Source organism: Podarcis bocagei (genome assembly GCF_964188305.1).
Source record: "Podarcis bocagei genome assembly, chromosome: 1".
In the NCBI taxonomy this organism is placed as follows: Eukaryota; Metazoa; Chordata; class Lepidosauria; order Squamata; family Lacertidae; genus Podarcis; species Podarcis bocagei.
The window spans coordinates 34094177-34118255 of record NC_138125.1 but is presented as its reverse complement, the minus strand read 5'-3'; the positions used below and the strand labels follow the sequence as shown (position 1 = coordinate 34118255).

At 44.5% G+C, this 24079-nt stretch overlaps 1 protein-coding gene across 3 annotated transcripts in view; it reads left to right on the top strand.

Annotated features, from left to right (window-relative positions):
* Positions 1-7066, top strand: part of MIPOL1 (mirror-image polydactyly 1) — a 212581-nt gene extending 205515 nt beyond the window's left edge. For all 3 annotated transcript variants that reach the window (XM_081209231.1, XM_081209232.1, XM_081209233.1), the window contains exon 12: positions 5993-7066. In XM_081209231.1, coding sequence (XP_081065357.1) covers positions 5993-6059 — 67 coding nt within the window. In that variant the 3' untranslated portion in view covers positions 6060-7066. The remainder of the gene's footprint in view (positions 1-5992) is intronic.
* Positions 7067-24079: the final 17013 nt, after the last annotated feature.

Below are 24079 nucleotides of genomic sequence, written 5' to 3'. Positions count from 1 at the left end.
TAATGGAAATGTATTTGGTTTATATTCAGGAGAACATCTCTTATTACGAATATGTTACAAACAGAGCTTGTTCATAAATCCTAGATATATGGAAGCCTAGAAAGTCTCTCGCGGTTGCTGCGCCATCTCTTTCTCTCTCCTGTCTCTTACATACATTTGTGATCGGCGTGTGTGCCAATTTCTGCAGCCTCCTCGATCAAGGTGACTTCTTTCAGGCCCAGCACAACAGAGTGACTGGAATCCAGGCAGACTCAAGTAGTGCTCAGCGGTGTAGCTTTGGGCAAGTCACCTTTCTTAGTGCTAAAAGTAAAGCGACCCCTGACCATTAGGTCCAGTCGTGACCGACTCTGGGGTTGCGGCGCTCATCTTGCTTTATTGGCCGAGGGAGCCGGCGTACAGCTTCCGGGTCATGTGGCCAGCATGACTAAGCCGCTTCTGGCGAAGCAGAGCAGCGCACGGAAATGCCGTTTACCCTCCCACCGGAGTGGTACCTATTTATCTACTTGCACTTTGAAGTGCTAGGTGGGCAGGAGCTGGGACCGAACAACAGATCTAATACACAACTTAGCTAAATGCCTAAACAAAGTTGTTCCAAGTAAACGTATTTGGTACGATACTGCTTTATTGCACCTTTTAACTATGGGTTTGTGTACTTTAGTGGGGTTGTTTTATTGTGTATTTTAATTATGGATGTTTATATTTTAATGGTAAATTCTAACATGTAAATTGATGTTTATACTTTTATAAGCATTTTTAGAAACCTATTTTGGAATTAAACGGTATGTAAATTAATAAACTATTAGAAATGAATAATGGTGATGCTGGCTGCTTAAATACTATTGTTCACTTTTTATAACCTTTTATGAGCACGGTCTTCTTTGGCGATCACTCGTAGCCGAGTAAGATTGTCTTCCATAAACACGGTTTTAACAGTGAGTCCTTAAGTGACTATGGAGGCCAGTTCTGGATCCACATGTCCTTTCACAGTGGGGACATAGATTTCCGGGCAGGAGTTGATTATGGTGAGGCACAGCACCTTTGGGCAGCTGATAGGTACCAAGAACCTGATGGGGCCCACTGATGCCCTGTGGCTTATGATTCCAATGCCAGTTGGCTTGAAGCTACCATTTTAATTTCCTAAAGTGCCCCCAGCGCAGTGACACACCAGTACATTGTGGAAATTTTTAATGGCAACTCCAAGCCACTCAGTGTTGATGGCAGCACTGGCATCCACCACTGTCATTACCCCACCAGGTAAACCTATCAGGGCCCACTCTCATCAAGGCCAGATTATCCCTGGTGCAACTGAAGCAATTGTGTCAGGGCCAATACTTGCTAAGCAGTCCAGAGTCTGAGCTTCCACTTGAAAAATGGGCCTGCTGGAACAATGAGGAATTTGCTCTATATGTGTGTGTGTGTGTGTGTGTGTGTGTGTGTGTGTAGGGAGAGAGAGAGAGCGTGCATTTGGAAGAGCAGCCAAAAATTTATTTTGGCCAGTCCAGCCCAGTCTTGTTGTACTATCCCAAGTACTATTTTTGAATGAAAAGCACTTTCTTAGATAAATAATTTTCTCTTCAAGTGTAATTTGCTGCTTTTGAGATGTAGTTTCTGCTTTGGGTCCATTTCTTTCATACCCAGAAAAAGCTTAATTCCTCTTGTTACCATTGATTAAACCTGCAACGTTTTTTTCCGGAATAAAACAAAGAGCAAAGTGGTCTTGCATTCCTGATGCGTGGTGTGGTCTACCTCATTTTGATGATAGCCGTCATCATTCATCTGAAGAGCCATAGCCATGATTGCTAAGCCTCATTATTTTCAATGAGGCCTGACAGTTTCAGAGTTAACCAGAAGACAGCAACTTTCATCCTATGGGTATTTCTTTTCAAGCATGGGTGACTCCTCATTGACTTGTCAATTGTGGTGTTCCCCGATGGTGGTTGGTCGCATCTCCTTATATGTCTGTACTCTTGAGGCTCATAAGTAAGCCCTCCAGCCATTGTCTTTCCCATTCCCTTCCCATGCATGGTATTACTTCACTGACAAATGTTGGTGGGCTTTCTTCTGTTGCTGAAGGGGAGAAAATGAAAACAAGACAAGAGCCACATTGAGGTGGAATGTGTTTTGCTGTGGCCGCCCCCCAAGAACTGAGACAACACCAGTAGCATAACCTGTGGATGGGAGTGCGCTGAGCTTGCTCCCCCTGAGGAATTCCACGACTTCCAAATATTTGCATCGTCTTCCATAATAAAATGTTTGAACGCTAAGAAGGTACCACAGTGTTTAGCCTGTATCTCTCAGGTTTCATGCAGACAGGCTAGACTGGTACATTCCCAGCTTTTACATCTTAAGCAACGTTGAGCCCACACAGACATCTGAATTGTTAGGTTTTCTGTTTCATCGTGCCAAGTGATAAGAAAATAATTACATATCACTTACGAAATGGTGCAGAAGGAACTTGCTTTAGCTGGGGCAAAGGCTCTCCATCCAATTTCAGGCAGTTCTGCCACCGTGCTGCGGCCCCATACAATGCCACCCTCACTGTTCAGAGGGAACCTGATCCTCTAAAACGGGGGGGGGGGGCGTGTTGAAGGGGGTATAACTTGGAAGAGAAGGGAACGAATGCTCACCTCCTGCTTGTGCAAACTTTGGATTCCCCCTCCATTAAAAAGAATGGTAAAAACTTCCAAATCTGCTTCCTGATTCATCAGGGAGGACCAACATACTCTTATCATGATTAAGCTTATCTGAATCTTGCAGCCCTCGTTTAACAATGATGATTTTTAAGTTTCAAAAAAGTAACTTTGCAACCCTGTACACACACTTGAGGTTAAGCCCCATTGGAATTAGAGCAGGCATAGGCAAATTCAGCCCTCCAGATGGTTTGGGACTACAACTCCCATCATCTCTAGCTAACAGGACCAGTGGCCAGGGATGATGGGAATTGTAGTCTCAAAAAACGTCTGAAGGGCCAAGTTTGCCTATGCCTGAATTGGAGGGTTTAAACTTTTTAGACACATACAGAAGGGTTTTAGTTCAGTGGGAAAGCATTCTGGAGGTTCAGTGTTTGGAAGCTGCATGGCGAATTGCTCATCACCCTTTATCCTACTGGGACCGGTAGGCATCCTCTTATTCCAAGTAGCCATGAGCACATCTGCATGTATGCAGCCTTCTGTTGCTCTCCTGGTTCACTTGACCTGCATAAATTTCTTCAGTATCACAGCGCATAGTAAAAGTAGTTAAACCTCTCTGTCACCATTTCCTGTTTCTTGCTGAAAGCCTTATTGCCTACCACTCACCCTGCCCCCTTCTCCCGTACCAATGTTTTTACGTAGTGGGTGGATTCCTAATCTAGTTTCAGGGATGAAGTTTTCTGAATAGTGCAATAAAAAGCACAGTTGGAAGGAGCCTAGAGTCTCCTGGAAAATGTGAGAGTTTCGATACCTAGCGTGCACCTCTGTCAGTATCAGATACTTCTGCTTGGATCACTAAAACCAAAGCAGCTATCTTTGTAGAGCTTGCAGTTATCGGCTATAAAGCTCTCTCTCTCTCTCTCTCTCTCTCTCTCTCTCTCTCTCTCTCTCTAAGGTTACCAGATTTTTTTCAAAGAATCCGGGGACACTTTTTTTTTTTTTGAAAAGAGGGGGTAAAATATTTTTTAAAAAATTATTTAAAAAATAAATACAGTGGTACCTCGGGTTACAGACGCTTCAGGTTACAGACTCTGCTAACCCAGAAATAGTACCTCGGGTTAAGAACTTTGCTTCAGGATGAGAACAGAAATTGTGCTCCGGTGGTGCAGCGGCAGCTGGAGGTCCCATTAGCTAAAGTGGTACCTCAGGTTAAGAACAGTTTCAGGTTAAAAACGGACCTCCAGAATTAAGTTCTTAACCTGAGGTGCCACTGTAAAGAAGTAATATCTTCTCTTCTGTGGTCTCCTCTGTCGCATAGCCTTCATCTGGGCCTCATCTGCTCTCTTGGAGCGCTAGCTGCCATGGAGTAGGTTCAGGTTGGTCCTGGACTTGGCTGCATGTCCTTGCCCTCCTGGTGTTCTCCTACCTCTCCTCCGCAGCGGCACGGCAAGGTCAGGGCTCCCCTCTTTTTTCTCCTTCCTCTTTCTCTTTCTTCCTTCTCCTTCTCTTCTCCTCCTCACTGTGTCAGCTCCGGGGTTTTTACTGGCCCTGGAGCGCCACTGGGCAGTTGGCCAGGTGACCAAGCTCTCTTGCTCCCAGCTCGATATGGGTTGTGGGAGGGGGTCCAGCGGTTCCCCCAGTTGATGCACCGGGCATCCCCGGTTCCCCCTCGGCACTGGCAGCGGCAGTCTCAGCAGCCCAGAGCCAGCCTGGTAGCGCAGTTGGCTCTGGCTGGCTTCAGGAGCTGCTTGCTGCCGTGGCACCCGCCATTTTGCCTCGCCAGAACTCCCTATATGATGTGTCTTGTGCCAATGAAGCAATCACACAACATTCATTCCCTACTAATAAATCTACAACACTTAAAATATAAATCTGAGGACATTAAATGAAATCCGAGGACGTTCCGGGGATGGATTTTGTTCGGGGACAGATTTGTAAATCCGGGGACTGTCCCCAGGAAACGGGGACGTCTGGTAACTATATATATCTCTTTCTCTCATCCATGAGAACAAATTCATTTGCACTTAACATTCTTCACATATGATGGAACATGATTTCCTTCTTGTATAACTATGTTGATGTTTTGAGCTTTACTGAGGGCAATTTATTGAAATTCCCAATGGCAAAAAGTACTGTATATTTTAATATACTAGTGTTGGATTTGCTCCCCTTCTCTCAATATATGTTTTTATGCCATGCAGGGGGCAGGGGCGGAGAACCTTCAAAAAAAGTTTTATGCATTAACAAAGGAAATTGCTAAAATGTATTGTTATTAGAATGCTGGTCAATCCTGGGATGAGAATTGTCTGGCACCCAGCTTAAAACCCTCAGCCCTCATCAAATTCTAACACTTTCTGGATTCAGCGATTAAAGGAGTCTGGCACCCACAAACTCAACAATAGTATATAAAATTAGTTTTTAATTATTGCTCTTTTTTCTGTGTTCTTGGTGGTAGCTGTAAGGCACCTTGGGTGCCTTACAGGAATAAAGACGGGATATAAATAAATATTCTTATAACAATAGTAATAATACCTAATCGCAAATAAATGTTTTACATTAACTGATCTTTAAAATGTTAAAATGATGTTTAAAGGTGAGCCTTTCTTGGGAGCCTGTTCCATAACTGGTTTTTAATAACATGTAAATGGGGAGGTGGATGAGCTGGGCTGCCAGAAAACTAGGTGGGTATTGTAGGGAATCGTGGTAGAAGGAAGAAGGGATAGGAGGGAAAAGGAGGAGGCCTGATTCTCCAAACAAAGGGCTTCCACCTTCCCTATCCAACCATCTCACTAGTTTCTCCAATTCTGCAAATGATATTATACATTATGATGTATAGGGAAATTTAGGGAAATATGCAGCACGCATTCAACTAAAGCTTGTTCGTGGCTGAGGTAGAAACAAGGGCAGAGATATTTTAAATGACAAAAGAGAATTGGGTGTTCCATGTAATGAGAGCAACAGGCACCAAAGCAGGGTTCCCCCCTGCCCCTGCCCCTGCCCCCCCCCAAACAGGTACCAAATTTGCTGCATGTGTGAAGGCATCTCTGCAAGAAGCTTCACACACAAGCAGTCGGCAGTACTGTGCAAACTTGAGAGATGCGGGGTTCTCAGATATTGTGTTTACTACGAAGTGGGAGATGAGTTAACACGCTCTTCTGACTGGGACGGGGCTGGGCTGTAGGTTAAAAGTTCCTCGCAAATTGTCTGCATTCTGCCTTGGGAGCCTGTCTCTGTTACAGTAATGCTTTGTTTCCTAGCATGACCACCCCTGGGACTTATTGGTCCAGAGCAAACACTGTCTCTTTCAGCCAGGACATTCCTAATATTAGTTTCCTTTTCTTCACTCGCCTCCCCCATTCCAGGTTGCAAAGGCTGGTGGACGTCCTAAGGAAGAAGATTGGCGCAGGGACCATTAGGACGGTGATCTGATAGAAAACTCCAGTCTGGGGAAGCATTCACATCTGGTGACCAGGCTGCTTCATTCAGCGCTGTGTAAACATTAAAGCCTTAACTTAGCAAACAGTTGTTAGAAGTGGGACACTCCAACGACATTCCAAGCCGAGATAAAATCAAATCATAAATGTTTAACCACTTGGCTGCTGAGTTCTGTGATTTGTCCAAAGGTATCCCAACGAAAATTTATTTACTTTCATAGCAGATCTGTTTTGGTAGGGTTAGCAAGCCTTTGAGAAAGTTTGTGTGTTGTATACACACACACACACTATGGGCAATTGTTTCTTTACCAAGTGTAGCCTGCTTAGTCAGGTCTTAACTCTTTCTGCCTAATATAAGATGCAAAACCTTTCAGATTATTCTTGAACTCTAAATCCACTGGGTTGAATATAAATATTGAAATTATCCGATAATGCTAAAATTCAAGATGTATGTAAATGATAGGAGCTCAGAATAAAAATATGCATCTAATATCTTGAAAAATGTTGCATTTTCTCTTGAACAACACTGTTCGTTTTCTGCCAACACTGTATAGGTTAATGAAAATTGTCCCTGTGCAGACACACTGAAGGGAAGGCATACAGACCATTTTCAGGAAAAATTAAAACATATATCAAGTAGTAGTAGATATATCCTGATAAATTAGCAAATTCTTTATGTTCACATCTTAATTGTTCAGTATGTGATTTCTGTGGAGATTCCCAGTCTCATGTTGTACAGAAGCAGAGAAGATTCATTATGTCTCATTTAAAGCAGTCCTTGTTGTTATGAACCCTCTCAAATAAAAGCAAACAAACTGGTGATATGATTAACCTCCCACAAGAAATGTACACCCGTGTCAGTTTCCTATCATTTAGAATTGCCCAGGCAATCTCTTTCTCCAGCTTTCCTTGATTATTGTTTTACAGATTCAGTGAAAAAGATTATAATGGAAAAAATAAAGGATTGAAGGAAATAAATACTATATGATGTATTTGCTGTGAGTCAATGATTCCTGTTCTGTTTCATTCTCGTTAACTTGGTTTATCCACCATTGCATCTCAGTCTCTGTACACTTGCACATGTGTGCACACACTAAAACTGAGCTGCAGGGGTGAGTAACCCGTGTGTGTATCTGTACATCCATATTTCTCTGTCCATTTCATACATCTGAAGAAGTGGGCATTGCTCCTTGAAAATACAATACAGCATTTGTTCCTTAACATGTCTCAGGATTTTTGATCTTTTTAATACTACAAACGTACATGGCTATTCTTGGCATAGTACAGAGTAACATGGCTGCTCTTGAAGGAAAAATGGGGGAGGGGAAATCTATTGAAGATTCCAAGATTATAAACCCTGCTGCAAAGTTCATCCTCCAGATTCTAACATCCTCCATACACGTGGGTTGCTTATGGTCTGCAAACTCCTTTCCTCTCAAAAAGACAATCATGAGCAGATATCAGAAGCTGCTTGGGCTAGAAACTAGGAACTTTTGGTTCTGTGTGCTTCAGCTGCATATGATGAGCTGTCAGAACTGCAGCTTAGATCATCTAGTCAGGTACTAGAATGGCCCCATCCAGGTTGCCCATTGGGCTGACAGAAAGCGCTATATAAAGACTTCCTGTTTACCCTGGAATCTTGTCTGGGCAACAATGGCTTCCTAGCTCAGGGGTGTTCCTGTGTGTCCTGTCTTGGTTGCTCAGTTCAGATTCTGGGCTCAACTCCTTGTTCTTCTCGGCTCACCTTTGACAGCTGCCTACAGCTCAGCATGACAGACTGGAATACGGTTTATGTCTCTTGATTTACACAGGAAATGTGAGATGCTTTCTAATTTGCACACTGATCATGATCGTTCTTCCTCCTTCCCAGGGTTCAAAGTAAGAGCCTGTCCCCCCCGCCTGTCCACCCCCACTGGCTAAGATAACAAATGTAATTACCATTGCGAGTCGTGTCACTATTCCTTCAATGCTACATGGAGATACTGTGTATTTTTTCAGCGGGATTGCACAGTGAGTTGTGAGCCATCCATGGTCCATGTCATGGTAAAATATGTAAATAGCATCACGTTGTCTCAGAATAAGAGCATTATTAAAGCTTTCCAGCACTGTAATTAGATTCATGGTAAGCCTCCCCTAAGCCCTCACTAATTAACTATACTGCAACAAGTCAACTTGAACAGGAAAGAAATGGGGACCTTGCATCACCCAGCAATGTTTCCCATTCAGCCCCAAATCATAACCTGACTGTGGTATTTTGTACAGTGGAATCCCCCTCCCTTGACCCAGCCATCCTCTGATATCTCCCAACCTTCTAAGAAGGGCAGTGCATCTTCCATCCCAAGGCTGACTTCCTCAGCCTAGACTCACAGGGCCCTAGAACCCTCTATTAAGTTGGTGTATCAGGGGCAGTGTCAGCGGGTTACCCAATATATTCAGCACTGCCAGGGTGATCTTTATCACCATTCTCCATCTTGTATGCCTCTTATCTTTTTGCTATCATTCTCCCTTTCCCTCCCCTCACCTCTTTCTGCTACCTTCTTCCCCCTGCCCCAGGTTAAGAACCCTGCCTTAATGGGTTCTTCTGGTGAGATTGAAAGTGTGCGCACACACATATATACATTTTATACACTTCGGGTGGGATTTGCCTAACAAGACACAGCAGTGCAAGCCCTGCACATGGAATTCTGCTTATGCAAAAGAGCTTCGCTCCTCTGCCCCGGTATGCCCCCCCCCCGAAATAGACTTGGAAGGGTCAGGAGAGCCCCCTAGTGCAGGATGCAGGGGGGAAAGGGGGAATTTGTTCCATCTGGCAAGCTGAAATTCTGGCACTGGTGGAACAATCAGAGCAGGGTGGTGTTGAATTCCTCCTATAGGCCCATGTGGCTTAGTGCAGTGATGTAGGTGCTAAACTTTTTTGGGCATGGTTCCCATCTTAGGCTGTAATGTTCAGGTGGAACCCAGCTCCCATGTATGCATCGTCTTTGCATATGAGATTCTGTTTTGCTCTGCATCCAAAGGATGGAAGGAATTATATCCGTTCTTTAGAATCTAAAATTTAGGTATTGGTAAAATAGCTTACCTATGTTATATTACATACTGTATGCATTTTCCCATTTAGCTCTAGGTCTGTGTAAAATGTTTTGTTTTTTTAAAGAGCATTTCATTAGTGAAGCCCTAATGAACCTCCCAAAAGTTCCTTACTTGTTTTAATTTGATTGGAAGTCAGTTGTAGTCTTCAACAGTCTAGACTTTTCATTCTTCAGTTTTGTTGGAGCTGCACGTGTTCCAGGAGGCTTTTAAACAAATAGTTGGAATGGTTGAATGATTTACATTGCCAGTGCCTAGCTAAATATGTAGCCTTTAGAAAAGATGTGGTTTATTTTGGCACGGTTTAAAAAACTCAAATATTTTAAACATTTGTTAAGTTCAAGCTTGCACATTTGAACTAGGAGTATACGTTCCAAAATTGGATCTCAGGTTACCTGTCTCTTACCCTTTTGTAGATTGTAATCCTTTTATTAAAATAGGCTTTGTAAAGGTTGCTTTTAAAAACAATTCAAGGTGAAGGATTGTCATTTCATGAATGCGAGTCAGAAATTAACTGTAAAAATCAAGAAACGGGGGGCTTCAAAACTTTGTATTGATAGTCCAGATTTCTCTTCACCCCCTTTTTTACAGAATAAATACAGTGAAAGAGTACGTTCAGAACAAAGGCTTCTTTGCAGTCAATGTACCTGGTCCTATTCTTGCACCCTGCAGCATGGTTAAGACATGGCCAGGAAAGTCATCAGCCCAAGTAAGACACAAGAGATCTTCCCATCATGAGCTCCTTAGGGCAGGCACAGTCACACATCTGGTGCCATGTGGCTCCAGTCACTACTCTGTGCAGTCCAAGAAATGTGGAAGCCAGTGCGGTGCCACACCTTTCCATGGAGGTAAGTTCCTGGCATGGTGCTAGTTCCTGGGGATCAGAAGCAAGATCTGTGGACCATTTGCATACACAGTGATCTCAGTGCATGGCTGGGTTCTGCCCGGTTTTATCTATTTTGCATGCATGTTTGAGTCCGGGAGAGGGAGATTGTCCCATCATATCCCAGGGGTTCAGAACTCCATGGAGAGATCAAAATAAATCTCTTTCCCTCTTCAGGAAATTCCTAAATTTTACTCAAAGTTATAGCTCTTTCATCTCTTGGCTTTTGTTATTGGAGTTCTGGTACATTAGCAACACTTTTATTGCTACATTCAGATAGACTGATTGGTAAATTACGGCTAACCACAGTGGATTTCCTGACTCGGATCTGCTGAGTGGGGTAGTTTTTTTGTCTTTGTTTTGGAAGGACACCTATCAGAAAGTATGAATATGCTGCCTCCTTCCATTGCCAGATTCAACACACACACACAAAATCCCCTCTGACCCTGCAGGAGGTCTGAGGACAGAGGGCATACCTTCTCACACGTTTGCCAGAAAACAAGAACTGTTGACCAACATTCTTCCAAAGCAAAACAACTGAAAGGGAATTACAAAAATTAAGATACATGATACAAAACTGTCTGGGAACTGCTGAAACATGTACGTCTGGAGGCCCAGAGCTTTGTTCTCCAGTATTTGACTTTCACAGATGTTGCTTTATTGTTTCGCAAGTTCTTTATGTAGCCTGGTGGGTGTGTTCTCCCTTGACTATTTATAAAAATCAGCCTCTGAAATATGAGGCCATGAACAAGCAGGATTTTGAGAACTTTCAATAGCTTGGAATCCCCTTCTTTTCCCTGCAAATAAAATTAGCAATTCTTAACGGGGGTCATTGAGGTTACTTGGCGAAGGCACTTTGGTCTGTATCGCTCAGCAAATAAGCAGCCTGCCTTGGTGTGTGTTACTTCACAAACACAAAAATACCGTATTTTTTGCTCTATAAGACTCACTTTTTCCCTCCTAAAAAGTAAGGGGAAATGTGTATGCGTCTTATGGAGCGAATGCAGGCTGTGCAGCTATCCCAGAAGCCAGAAAAGCAAGAGGGATTGCTGCTTTCACTGCGCAGCGATCCCTCTTGCTGTTCTGGCTTCTGAGATTCAGAATATTTTTTTTCTTGTTTTCCTCCTTCAAAAACTAGGTGCGTCTTGTGGTCTGGTGCATCTTATAGAGCGAAAAATACGGTAATTTCATAGCCAAGAGTGGAAAGGTTGCATCAACCCTGTGTTGTTTTTTCTAGTTCTCGTCTCATGAATGTGGTGAGCAAACAGCCGTGTGTTGTGAATCGATGCTGAATGATGCAGTGCAGTGTAAAGAAACGTAAAGTGCCGTGGTCAACTGATTTCTCCCGCATGAGAATCCAACATGCACTACCATATTCACTCTACAGCTGCCAAGTCAGTCTATTTTCAGCAAATTTGCAATGGGATGGTGCTTTCCCAAACTAATCCACCATCAAGGAACTTCCACTTAGTTAAAAAAGAAGAAGCAAATTTAGCTAGCGCTCAATAGGGATTTATAAAATCTTGTGGTATGTGGAGAGAGTGAACAGAAAAATATGCCTTGCTCTCATTATTCAAGAAACCAGGGTTATCCACTAGAATAGAAAGCTACCTGGTTAGGTCCAGACAGACCTAAGTCCTATACATATTTGTCTAGGAGTAAGTTTCATTGAAATCAATGGCACTTTGGAGTATTGCCGTAGTATTATTAATAATAATACATAAATTTGTATACTGACCTTCATCTGAAGATCACAGGGCATTACACAATATAAAAGGAGAATACAAAATACATAGTAAACAAAAAAACTAACTAATAGTGCCCCCTCCCAAACACATTTAAAAGAATTTAAAAGACTGTTAATCAGCCCAAGGCCTGGTTATAGAGAAAGGTTTTCACCTGGTGCCTAAAGATATGTAATGGAAATGCCAGGTGAGCCACCCTGGAGAAGCATTCCATGAGCAGGGAGCCAAGCCCCATTCTCATGCTTCCACCCTCCAGATATCTTGTGGAGGACGCACATGAAGAAAGGCCTCAGATTATGATTGCAGAGTCCAGGTCGGTTCAGATGGGGGGGGGATAGTCCTAGAGGTATTGCGGTCCTGAGCTATTTAAGGCTTTGTAGGTCAAAACCAACACTTTGAATTGAGCCTGGAAACTAATTGGCAGCCAGTGCAGTTGGGCCAGGATCAGTGTAATAATATGCTCAAACCATCTTGCCCCAGTGAGCAACCTGGCCGCCAAATTCTGCAGCATCTAAAGTTCCCAAACTGTCAACAGAGGCAACCCCACGTATGACACATTGTGTGGAAGACAGAAACTCCCATTATTTGAGGAAAAAATACATTACCTTGGTCGGGGGAGGGGGAGGACAACATATACTCTCAAATTGCCATCTAGCTTCAGTGAGTTCTACTTCCCAGAGACCCCTGGGAGATGGATGGATCTGCCTACAGCATCCACCAGTTAGTTTTTGCATACAGCTTACAATAAATTCTACCCAGTTGACCGTCTCTTAGCAGCCATCACTGTCAGTGTCCTTGATTCTCCCTGATGTAGCACCTAAAATGTCTAAAGGAAAATGACCTACATCATAAGCTTCATAATATAGCCTCTATCACATTAAATTAAATTATTTCTTTGACAGCTCTTGTCTTCATGAACAAGCACTAGCCGGCTGCTGCTAGTCGGCTCCACCCCATCCAATGGCAGGCAATTGTAATGGCCTGCCTCATTTTCAGTAATCACGTTATGTCTTAAATGTTCCAGTCATTAACTGTCTATCAAAGAACGGTTCTCATCAGGGGAGACTATTGCTCATTTAAGACTTCACCTGTAGAAGCCTCATTTCCTTTTAAATGCCATAAGGTATGTTATCAAGCTTGTCTCCCAGTCTCCCTCCCCGCTCCCACAAGAGTCAAATCTCTTCACAGCCATTTCAGTTTTTGTACAGATATTATCTAAATCCTCCCTAACATTACCGGCAGCGAAGGAGCTGCTTGTGTAGTGTTCGCTGGGTACTCCTGTTACTCAGCTCTGTTATTTCATTTTCGTAAAACGAAAGTTTGGTACAGTTGGTTTCTAGCTTTAGAAAAAGGCCACTTGTTTTCATAAGTGTTTGAGCGAAATTGCACATTAAGAAATTTCACACGGTTGGTCCTTCCCCCAACAGCCTATGAAAATCTCACATGTCAGCATGCAGAACTTGAACCTACCCTTTTCCCTGATGTGCTGGTTTTCTAGATGCAGGAGCATATGCGTGTAGAGCGTTAAAACGTGATTCGCAGAAAAGGGCAACGGAAACAATCAAGGGGATGAAGCAACTCCCCTATGTGGGAAGGTTGCAGCATTTGGGGCTTTTTAATTATAAGGTGACATGGTAAGGTAAACGTAAAGGGACCCCTGACCATTAGGTCCAGTTGTGACCGACTCTGGGGTTGCGGCGCTCATCTTGCTCTATAGGCCGAGGAGCCGGCGTTTGTCCACAGACAGCTTCCGAGTCATGTGGCCAGCATGATTAAGCCGCTTCTGGCAAACCAGAGCAGCACACGGAAATGCCGTTTACCTTCCCGCTGGAGCGGTACCTATTTATCTACTTGCACTTTGATGTGCCTTCGAACTGCTAGGTGGGCAGGAACTGGGACCGAGCAACGGGAGCTCACCCCGTCGCGGGGATTCGAACCACCGACCTTCTGATCAGCAAGCCCTAGGCTCTGTGGTTTAACCCACAGTGCCACCCGCGTCCTCTGACATGGTAGAGGTGTATAAAATCATGCATGGTATTGAGAAAGCGGATAGAGAAAAGGTTTTCTCCCTCTCTCGTAACTCTAGAACTTTGTGACGTCCCATGAAGCTAAATATTGGAAGATTTAGGACAGACAAAGAAAAGTACTTCTTCACACAGTGCATCGTGAAACTGTGGAACTCACTGCCACAGGAGGCCATGATGGCCACAAACTTGGATGGCTTTGAAAGAGGATTTGACAAATGAATAGAGGGTATGTGCTATATTCTGCCTCCACAAGTGGAGGCAGTATACTTCTGAAGAGCTGTTGCTGGAATGGGAGAGTGAGGTTGTGCTCAGGTCCTGCTTACTGGCTTCCCATAGACATCTGTTTGGCCCCGGTGAGAACTAGATCTGCCATGACTATCCTGCCCACATGGAGGCACCGCATCCTCCAAATGGTGTTTCCATAGAAGTCCATACAAGCCTCAGGGATTCTTTGAGGTTCTCAGCAATGGTGAGGCGGTTGCTCCATATGTGAGCGGCCATCGTTAGAGTACCCCAAAAATGACATGATCAGCTTTTCTTTAACATTGCATAAAGAAACTATTCTTCCAAAATAAGCATCCTGATGGGTACTAACACCACATTGTTGCTGTTTGTGTTTTATTTATCTTTAAATAACCTAAGACTGAGCTGGGTGATCTTTAAACATTCATAATACAATTCTCCCTCCCTTGCACCTGTAAAACTTTCATGTGTTTCATATTGCACACTAGACAAGAGAGTATGAATTGGAAATGATGATGATGATAAATAATAATAAATAATAATAATACCTAAATAAATAAATAATACCCCGCCCATCTGGCTGGGTTTCCCCAGCCACTCTGGGCAGCTCCCAACAAAATATTAAAACCACAATAAAACATCAAACATTAGAAACTTCCCTAAACAGGGCTACCTTCAGATGTCTTCTAAAAGTCAGATAGTTGTTTATTTCCTTTACATCTGATGGGAGGGTGTTCCACAGGGCAGGTGCCACTACTGAGAAGGCCCACTGCCTAGTTCCCTGTAACCTCACTTCTCACAGTGAGGGAATCGCCAGAAGGCCCTCGGCGCTGGACCTCAGTGACCGGGCTGAACGATGGGGATGGAGACGCTCCTTCAGGTATTCAGGGCTGAGGCCATTTAGGGCTTTAAAGGTCAGCAGCAACACTCTGAATTGTGCTTGGAACGTACTGGGAGCCAATGTAGGTCTTTCAGGACAGGTGTTGTGGTCTCGGCAGCCACTCCCAGTCACCAGTCTAGCTGCCACATTCTGGATTAATTGTAGTTTCCAGGTCACCTTCAAAGGTAGCCCCACATAGAGTGCATTGCAGTTGTCCAACAGATTATGTGTACATCTTTTGGACAGACGTGAAAAAGCAGAAGAACAGTGGTTAGCATCAGGGAAATCACACAGTCCAAGCCTGCCTTTGCTGTATCCTTCTTCTTGAAGTGGTTCAGACCCAGGATAGCCTCACCACTTGGTATGGGTGGATCAACTATAATGCCAGCTAGTGAAATTTGTGGGCACTGGAAATCTGGGCCTCTCATGTTATAAAGGCTTCTGACTGCCCAGTGTTTCAGCTGTACCATCGTGTTCGCGCCATATCTGTTATAATATACAGGGCACACTGGAATTTCCTTGGAGGCTCTCAGCCATGGTGTGATGCAATGGAATCTGTGGCTGGCCTTGGGGAAGTCAACATCCTACCTCGCAGGACTGTTGTGAGGATAAAACGAATGGTGAAATACTGTTCTACAGCCCTTTTCAGCATACAGTAAGAAGTGGCGAGGGATCAAGGGTTTCCTGGTGATATAGTTATGCCATGGGGCCTCGGAAGACAAGTAAAGGAAATAACTACCTAACCCCCTGTTCCAAACCGCTCACAGCCCCGGCAGACAACATCTAGCAGTGAGGCTGAAAGGCTGCCACATAAAAGCAAAGTAGTTAATCTTGTTAGCTTAGCTTTGTATTCTGATGCTTTTAATTATACTGTAACATGAGCTAAATAAAAGGATTATCAAGTACTATAAGAGCAATAGGTGGGTGGTTCGTGGTGGAATGCTAGCTGCAAGCAGAGTTTTAGAAAAATCCAAAAGGGGAAGCGATGTAGCCTGAGTCTGTGGAAGGACTGAGAGGGAAGCTGAGAAAAGGGTCAAAAGTTGCGTAATGAAAGCGAAGGAGATTTGACACCCAGACCAGGTGGGAAACGGGGTAAAGAGGAAAAACGGACTTAAGGGGAAATGTGGCTGGGCCCAGTGTGTGATGTGTGAAGGTATCTTTCTGGGGGCAACATGACAAAAATCAAGGACACATTGCAACCAGGCAAAAAGACTCAAGGAGGGTGCAAATAGGGCCAGTAATGGGTGTCAGAAGAAGAAGAGGAGGAGTTTGGATTTGATATCCCGCTTTATCACTACCCGAAGGAGTCTCAAAGCAGCTAACATTCTCCTTTCCCTTCCTCCCCCACAACAAACACTCTGTGAGGTGAGTGGGGCTGAGAGACTTCAGAGAAGTGTGACTAGCCCAAGGTCACCCAGCAGCTGCATGTGAAGGAGTGGGGAATCGAACCTGGTTCACCAGATTACGAATCTACGGCTCTTAACCACTACACCATATTGGCTCTCTGGCACACTGGAGTGATGCCGAGGGAGGACCAGATAAGGAGCTCTGGTGGTGAGCGCCTTTGTCCCCTGGGCCTGAGGTTCCCCTTCCATAGTGTACAGTCACTTGGAGGACCATGCAGCAGAAAAAGTGGGGCACTAGTGTCAATATAAGCAGAAATTGGGAGGTCAGGAAGTGTCTTGAGAAAAGGCATATACTTTTTCCTAGCCACTCCTGCACTACCACCCTAAGCCATTAATGTAAGTGACAAGACCAAAACAGTGTTCTTGAGCCTTTCCCCCCCTTCATTTATTTGTGTTATTGCAATTTATTAAAGAAAAGAATGCATACGAAAAGAAGGAATAGAAGAGGAGAAAAATACTATCAAAACAGAAAATCAAGCAAAGGACATTAATAATAAATGCTAAAGTGGCTTGGATACCTACGTATTTGGATTGAGTATATTGAGCTACATGTGTAAACCAAGACAGATGTATTGATAGATACTGTATTGTTAATGTGATCCGGTGGTTGTGTTTTTGTTTGTTTGTTTGTTGTTGCTGACCCTCTTAATTAAAACTATTTTGCCTCTCTGTGCTATATATAAGGTGTCTACGGAGTCAGGTCTGACATCTCCATAATGGTGGGTTTTATTCCACTCCCTAGATCAGCGCTAGTCACCCAGTAAAACAGCATGGGAACTGGAGGGCATTTCTCTCTGATCTCTTCTACTAAAGGCATGGGCGTAGCCAGGATTTTTGCTGAGGGGAGCAGACCTTTTGTTAGGGGAGCAGAACCTCAGTTTGATATGTATTTTTATTTCTATTTATTTATTTGGGGGGCAGCTGCCCTTCCTTGCCCCCCCCCGGCTAAGCCCATGACTAAAGGCATAAAAAGGTAAAAGGTAAAGGACCCCTGACAGTTAAGTCCAGTCGCAAACGTCTCTGGGGTTGCGGCGCTCATTTCACTTTACTGGCCGAGGGAGCCAACGTTTGTCTGCAGTTTTTCCGGGTCATGTGGCCAGCATGACTAAGCCACTTCTGGCGAAACCAGAGCAGCGCACAGAAACGCCGTTTGCCTGCCCGCTGCAGCGGTACCTATTTATCTACTTGCACTTTGACATGCTTTCGAACTGCTAGGTTGGCAGGAGCAGGGACCGAACAATGGGAGCTCACCCCGTCGCAGGGATTCAAACTGCCAACCTTCTGATCGGCAAGCACAAGGCTCAGTGGTTTAGACCACAGCGCCACCCACATCCCAACTAAAGGCATATCAGTGTTTAGGTCTTCCCAGGTCTTGGAACCATTGCCCTTGGAGCTTTGGTTATACCATTCAAAAGTTATATAAAGCAGCATGAGTCGCTGGCTGTATTATACTAGTTGGAGGAGAATTCTGCGAATTGTAGTTTGCTTGAGGCTGCTGAAGATTCTCAGCTTGAGATTCCAAGCCAATCTCTCATTTCAAATTGCTGGATCCTATCCATGGACTTTAATGGGACTTCTTCGTCATAGGTATGAGCCATTTGGGTAAGGTGCAGAGTACACCCATATGGTAGCAAAGTGTTAATCCCAGAAGACTCAATGTGTCTTCCATTTCAGAAAACTATGGCAATATTCAGAGTTACATATGCCCTCTTAGCCATTTTGAAACTAAAAATAAGGGCTTTTCAATCCTTTCCTTGGGGAAAAAAATGTTCACTCCCCTTGGAATGTAACCTTCATTTGAACCATGGTTGCTGAAAGAAAAGCACTTGGGTGTATTGTTCACTCGCTCCACCCATCCAATCCCTTATCTAACCTGAGTCATTACTGCCTGTAGCTTTTTAACTCTGGCAGCAGTAAACCTCTGCATTAAAAGCCTTATGTGTGCGACCCACCCTCTGTGGGTTATAGACCTACCCCCTTAATTTTAGAAGCAAGGGGTCAGGCCTTTCCAGTCTTTAGCAACACTTGCCTAGCTTGTCAAGCTGATAAGGATCATTAGATTGACCTGCAACTGATACACCCTTTGGAACACTTCTTTTGAATGTTTAAACATTCTGTGGATTCTAGCTGTAATAATTTAGATCAGCCTTTCCTAAGCTGGCTACCTGACGCAGGTGGCGCTGTGGTCTAAACCAGTGTTTCCCAAACGTTTTTGGGCAACGGCACACCTGTTTACCGGAAAAAAATCTCGCGGCACACCACCATTAAAGCCCCGCCCCGTGACGTCAGCGCGCAGCGCCACGCCGGGAGGGACGCACAAAAGTGAAAGTTTTTTCCCTCCCCCTTGCCGGGGTGGGAGGAGGCAGCAGAGCGAGGGACTGAGGGACGGTGGCAGCTGAGGCGGCGGCGGCTGCGATAGCGGGCGGAGGAGGGGGCGGCGGCGGGGCTTGAGGAGCCGTCGCCGGGAGTTGCTGCTGCTGCTGTTGCTGCTGCTGCCCGGACATGCCGGCCTCCTCCTCCTCCGCTGTCTCGCGCTCCTCCCTTTTGCGCGCGCTGCCCTGCCGCTCGGCACCACCACCGCGGAGCCGCCCCCGGCTCGACGCGGATCCTCGCCGCCGCCGCCTCTCGCCGCCCGCCTCCCTCCCACGGCACACCAGCCGATGTCTCACGGCACAGTAGTGTGCCGCGGAACACCGGTTGGGAAACACTGGTCTAAACCACTGAGCCTCTTGGTTGGTGGTTCGAATCCCTGCAACGGGGTGAGCTCCCGTTGCTTTGTACCAGTTCCTGCCAACCTAGCAGTTTGAAAGCACACCAGTGCAAGTAGATAAATAGGTACTGCTGCAGCAGGAAGGTAAACGGTGTTTCCGTGCGCTCTGGTTTCCATCACGGTGTCCCATTGTGCCAGAGGCAGTTTAGTCATGCTGGCCACATGACCTGAAAAGCTGTCTGTGGCCTGAAAATGAGATGAGTGCCACACCCCATAGTCACCTTTGACTGGACGTAACCGTCCAGGGATCCTTTACCTTTTTACCTTACCTGATAATGTCTTTGGAGTCTGTGCCTATTCCACACAAGAGTCAGAAGCCACCTGACCAAGAAAGGTTTAGAGCTGTGGCTGGCAGTCAGGCAAAAACTGGATCACTGTTTTGGGGCCACCTATGAGTGCCAGAGGCAGGCTCTCATTTCAAATGGAATCTAAGGGACACGATCCGACAGGGGGTTCTGAAATGAACAGCAGCTGAACAAGAGCACAAATATTATTATCGCTGTTTATTATATTTCTATACCGCCCTTCATCAAAAGGTCTCAGGGCAGTTCACAATATAAAAATACAAGGTAAAAGCACAAATAAATAGTTCAAACAAAAACAACAAAATATTTAGAAGGCTGTGTAATCAGCCAAAGGCCTAGTTGAAGAGTTTTTCACCTGGCACCTAAAAATATATAATGAAGGTGCCAGCTGAACCTCCCTGGGGAGAGCATTCCACAAAAAGGGGGCCACTGCAGAAAAGGCCCATGTTCCTGTTGCCACCCTCTGGACCTCCCATGGAGGAGGCACATGAAGAAGGGCCTCAGATGATGAATGCAGAGTCCAGATCGGTTTATATGCTCTATGCACAGCTCCTCTTGCTTTTAAGAGGACTTGTGTAGCATTCCCAATTCATTCCTCAGTCCTTTGCCCTGGGGCCCTTAGTAGAGTGGTCACAAACACATCATGAAAAAAGTAAAAAAGGGGGGGATAAGAGGGTTTAGATGTATGTGAACTTTGTGTATGCTACTTTATATGTATAGATGCAAGGCTATACATAATTACCTTAACCTGAATAGAAATATAATACACCTCACCATAGCAGAGAAGACTGTAGCCAAGTGGCCAGGGTGCCTGCTCAGTTGACTACCAAGAGAGAAAGGTTGATGGGCCACTTCAAGGTCCCTCAAGAAAAATTATTTGCTCCTGGAGCTGCTCCAGACCTCTTTTAAATACATACCGTACTTTTCCATCTATAAGACTCCCCCACGTATAAGACACCCCTATTTTGGGGGACTCAAATTTAAGAAAATGGGGGGAGATGGCACAGAGTTGTTGAGGGGGATTGCCGAAAATCACTGCCAATCTCCCACCCAATTGTCACAGCGTCAGCCAATCAACAACAGCTATTGATGCAGTAACCAATAACACGCCCAATAGCTGTTGGTACAGCCGCGGCAGCCACCAATCAAATGTCCACCCTATGCACTATCCATGTATAAGACGACCCCCACTTTTTAGCACAATTTTTAAAGAAAAAAACGGGTCTTATACATGGGAAAGTATGGTATCTTTTTGTCCAGGCTTTCCCTGATGGATAAGCTTTTATACTACCATTTTACTGGGTTGTCTTATGAGGTATTATTGTGTAAAGGATATTGTTGACTGTTCTTATGTTGTACGCTGCTTAGATAGTTTTAAAACTATCAAGTGTTTTAGAAATGCTTTAAAAAGGCTTTAAAGGTTAAAAAATAATCTGAAACCCGATTTTCTAAATATTTCTGTTGTTTTTTTGGTTAGCTCAACATAAACAAAAGGCTGAAGACTGAAATAATGATACCTAGGTAGACTGGGCCTATCCTTTAAAATAACCAGGTAGGCCAAGCCAGGCTTTCTCAAAATTCCACCTCTCTTTTATATATTTATAAGAACACCCCTGAGGGAGTAGCTGCCACTTCTGCCTGGTTGAAGTTCCTGCCTCTTGTGGTGGCCATTTGAAAGGCTACCTGCTGCGGCACAGAAAAACAGGGGAGGAGAGGGGTTTGGGGGGGAGAGGGAAGAGGGAAGAGGGAAGAGGGAGGGAAGGAGTCACAGGCTGCCTGGTGCCCTTTCAGATCCACAGACGCTCACTGCAACTTTGGGCTTGCAAGTTCTGTAAGGGCAACACATATCTGAAGCGTTCCCCTTGTCAGTGGCATGAAGCTAGTCGCTCTTTCCCTGTTGTGGGGATCCTGATTGAGAGATAACTCTCTTGGTGGCCATTTTAGGTAGTCCCCCCATGCTTCCCTGAACATCAAAAAGAGATGATGCCTTATTAACCATTTTGAAACTGATGGGATGGTGAGAGGCCTGACAAAACAACTTTTTATACGCTTTAATTAAAAACGTGTTCTGGCAGCCGGAGCTGAAAGGGCTTCAGAGGGCAGAGAGGAGACAGGGACTGATCTGGTTGCTATAACTACCCCCAAATCTTTTCAGGCCTTGCTTTCACTCGGCACACCGCAGCCAAACCATCCCTGCCATGAATTCACAAGTATATCCACCAGTCAAATTTCAGTCTTCCCATCCAAACGTTCACATTTTGATGGACTGTCACATGGAGGACGGCGCAAGCTTGTTTTCTCCTGCTCTGGAAGGTAGGACTCGAACCAATGGCTTCAAGTTGCAGGAAGGGAGATTCCGACTAGACAAAAAATTCTGACTGTAAGAGCTGTTTGACAGTGGAACAGACTCCCTTGGGAGGTTGTGAACTCTCTTTCCTTAGAGGTTTTTAAAATGGCGGTTGGATGGATGCTGCCATGGATGCTTTAGCTGAGATTCCTGCATTGCAGGGGGTTGGACTAGATGACCCTTGGGGTCCCTTCCAACTCTAAGATTCTATGATACTATGAATCAAGTTTTTCTACTGTTTAAACTACCCTGTCAATATATTTTCTATAACCAGCTCATACTGAGAACAGGGGCAGACTTTAGTCTTTCAAATTTCAACGGTGCCCTGTGCAAGGCCAAAATTTGGTCCATACCCCAGCTTCTCACCTTCTGTTCCAAGTGTACATGACATAATAATTGAGATGCCCTGCACCACCTCCCTCAGCTCTGTGTCCAGTGCATGAGAACCAGTCACGCTGCCTTAAATCTGCCTCTGCTGAGAATGGCTAGATGCCTCCAATGGCAGCAGCCTTAGCCTAAAATCCAGAACTGTCCTTTTGTCCTACACCCCAACTAAATCACCTTACATAATATTTATGTCCACTGGGCTGCTCTGATCTGTGGACCTGGCACTGCTACAGGTACCACATGGAACTCATTCTATGTTTGTAAGAAATCAATCTTTTGGTGCAGCTGCCGCCACACATTGGAACTCCCTGCCTATTGACAACAAACAGACACCTTTACTGCACTCTTTTTGGCACCTGCTAAAAACATTTTTGTTTAGGCAAGTATATCCAGACATGTAGAATACTACCATCTGGTTTTCAGATTATAATTGATTTTATTTATTTTAAGTTGTTTTAAACTGTTTTTCACAAATAGTTTTATTCTCATGTTCTTTTTTGTAAATAGCTATGAAGCTTTTAGGGTTCAAATTACAATAGAAGAGATTCAGACTAACCTTTAGGAACAAATTACAGATAGGTAGCCGTGTTGGTCTGCCATAGTCAAAATAAAAAAATTCCTTCTGAAGAAGTGTGCATGCACACGAAAGCTCATACCAAGAACTAACTTAGTTGGTCTTTAAGGTGCTACTGGAAGGAATTTTTTTATTTTGACTTTAGGAACAAACTTCTGATGGTTACAGTGTCCTATCCAGCAGATGCATTCACAAGTGTAATCTACAAAGTGAAAGACCATTGTCTTGCAGGAAGTGGGAGTCTGCCACATTAACAGCAACCTGATCAGAGAATTTCCACTGGTGATTGCACACCCTGGAAGTCACACTTGGAATTAGTCACTGCTGATTGGATTCACCTGAATCCACAATAATTTCCTGCCATGAATAAGGCCCATTCAACAGCTTTACCACTTGGTTACTGCTAAGTGTTACACCCCAGGATTTCTATTTCTCCTTATCACATTAGTCCCCCACCACCACCAAAAAACGATGGTATAATGTTTGCTGATGATGCTATCGACAAATCCATTGACAAATTGATTGCTAACCTTCTATATCAGAAATTGTAGTAAATTAGCTTTAGAATTGTGCTGTAAAAGGGAGAGGGCAGTTTTGACAGAACCTAATACTGTACTTTCCCTGAAAGGAAACAGTAAAGTGAAAATACCATTATCTCAGGTTTTTATACAGTAATCTATAACTATGTACATCTTTTTTGAGTCATATATCACAAATAATTACTAACTCAAATAAATTTCCCACTTTTTAACCAGGTAACCCCTATGTGTGTCTGCTACAAAGTGAGTTCCATTTAGATCATTTGGGCTTGCTCTTTCCTAAGTGTATATATACACAAACCTGGCAGCAAGCCTAAATGATCTCCACAGGACTCATTTCTGAGTATATACATATTGGATATGCAGCACAGCAAAATAAGCAGCAGAGAATTCAGGTGTCATTCAAAGCAATACTGGAAGAAAAGTCTAGGATCCCAGTTGCCCAACATGGAGTTTGCCCATGTCGCCGGAAATCGCCCCCCCCCCACTAACACGTGTTCGCACAAGCACCACACTCACACATACACGCATCTTCCCTCCCTAGCCCAGAGGTGTCCCTTTAGAGGGCCATCCCTTAAAAGCCTTCCGTAAATAAGGAAGCGCTGGCTTGACAGCTTCCCGCCACAGCACACTCCGCATAGGCCTATTTTTATTGTGAGTAGACCGGACGACCGAGATCTGCTGTCAATCGGCGGCCGCCTCAGCCAATCAGTGTTGTCGAACAGCGCCCCTTGCGGCGGCCACGCTGGTACTGCAGGCTACTGCCGCGCTTCCCCTTTACCTTTGACAGTTCTCAATACAAAGTTTCCGAGTTCAATTGAC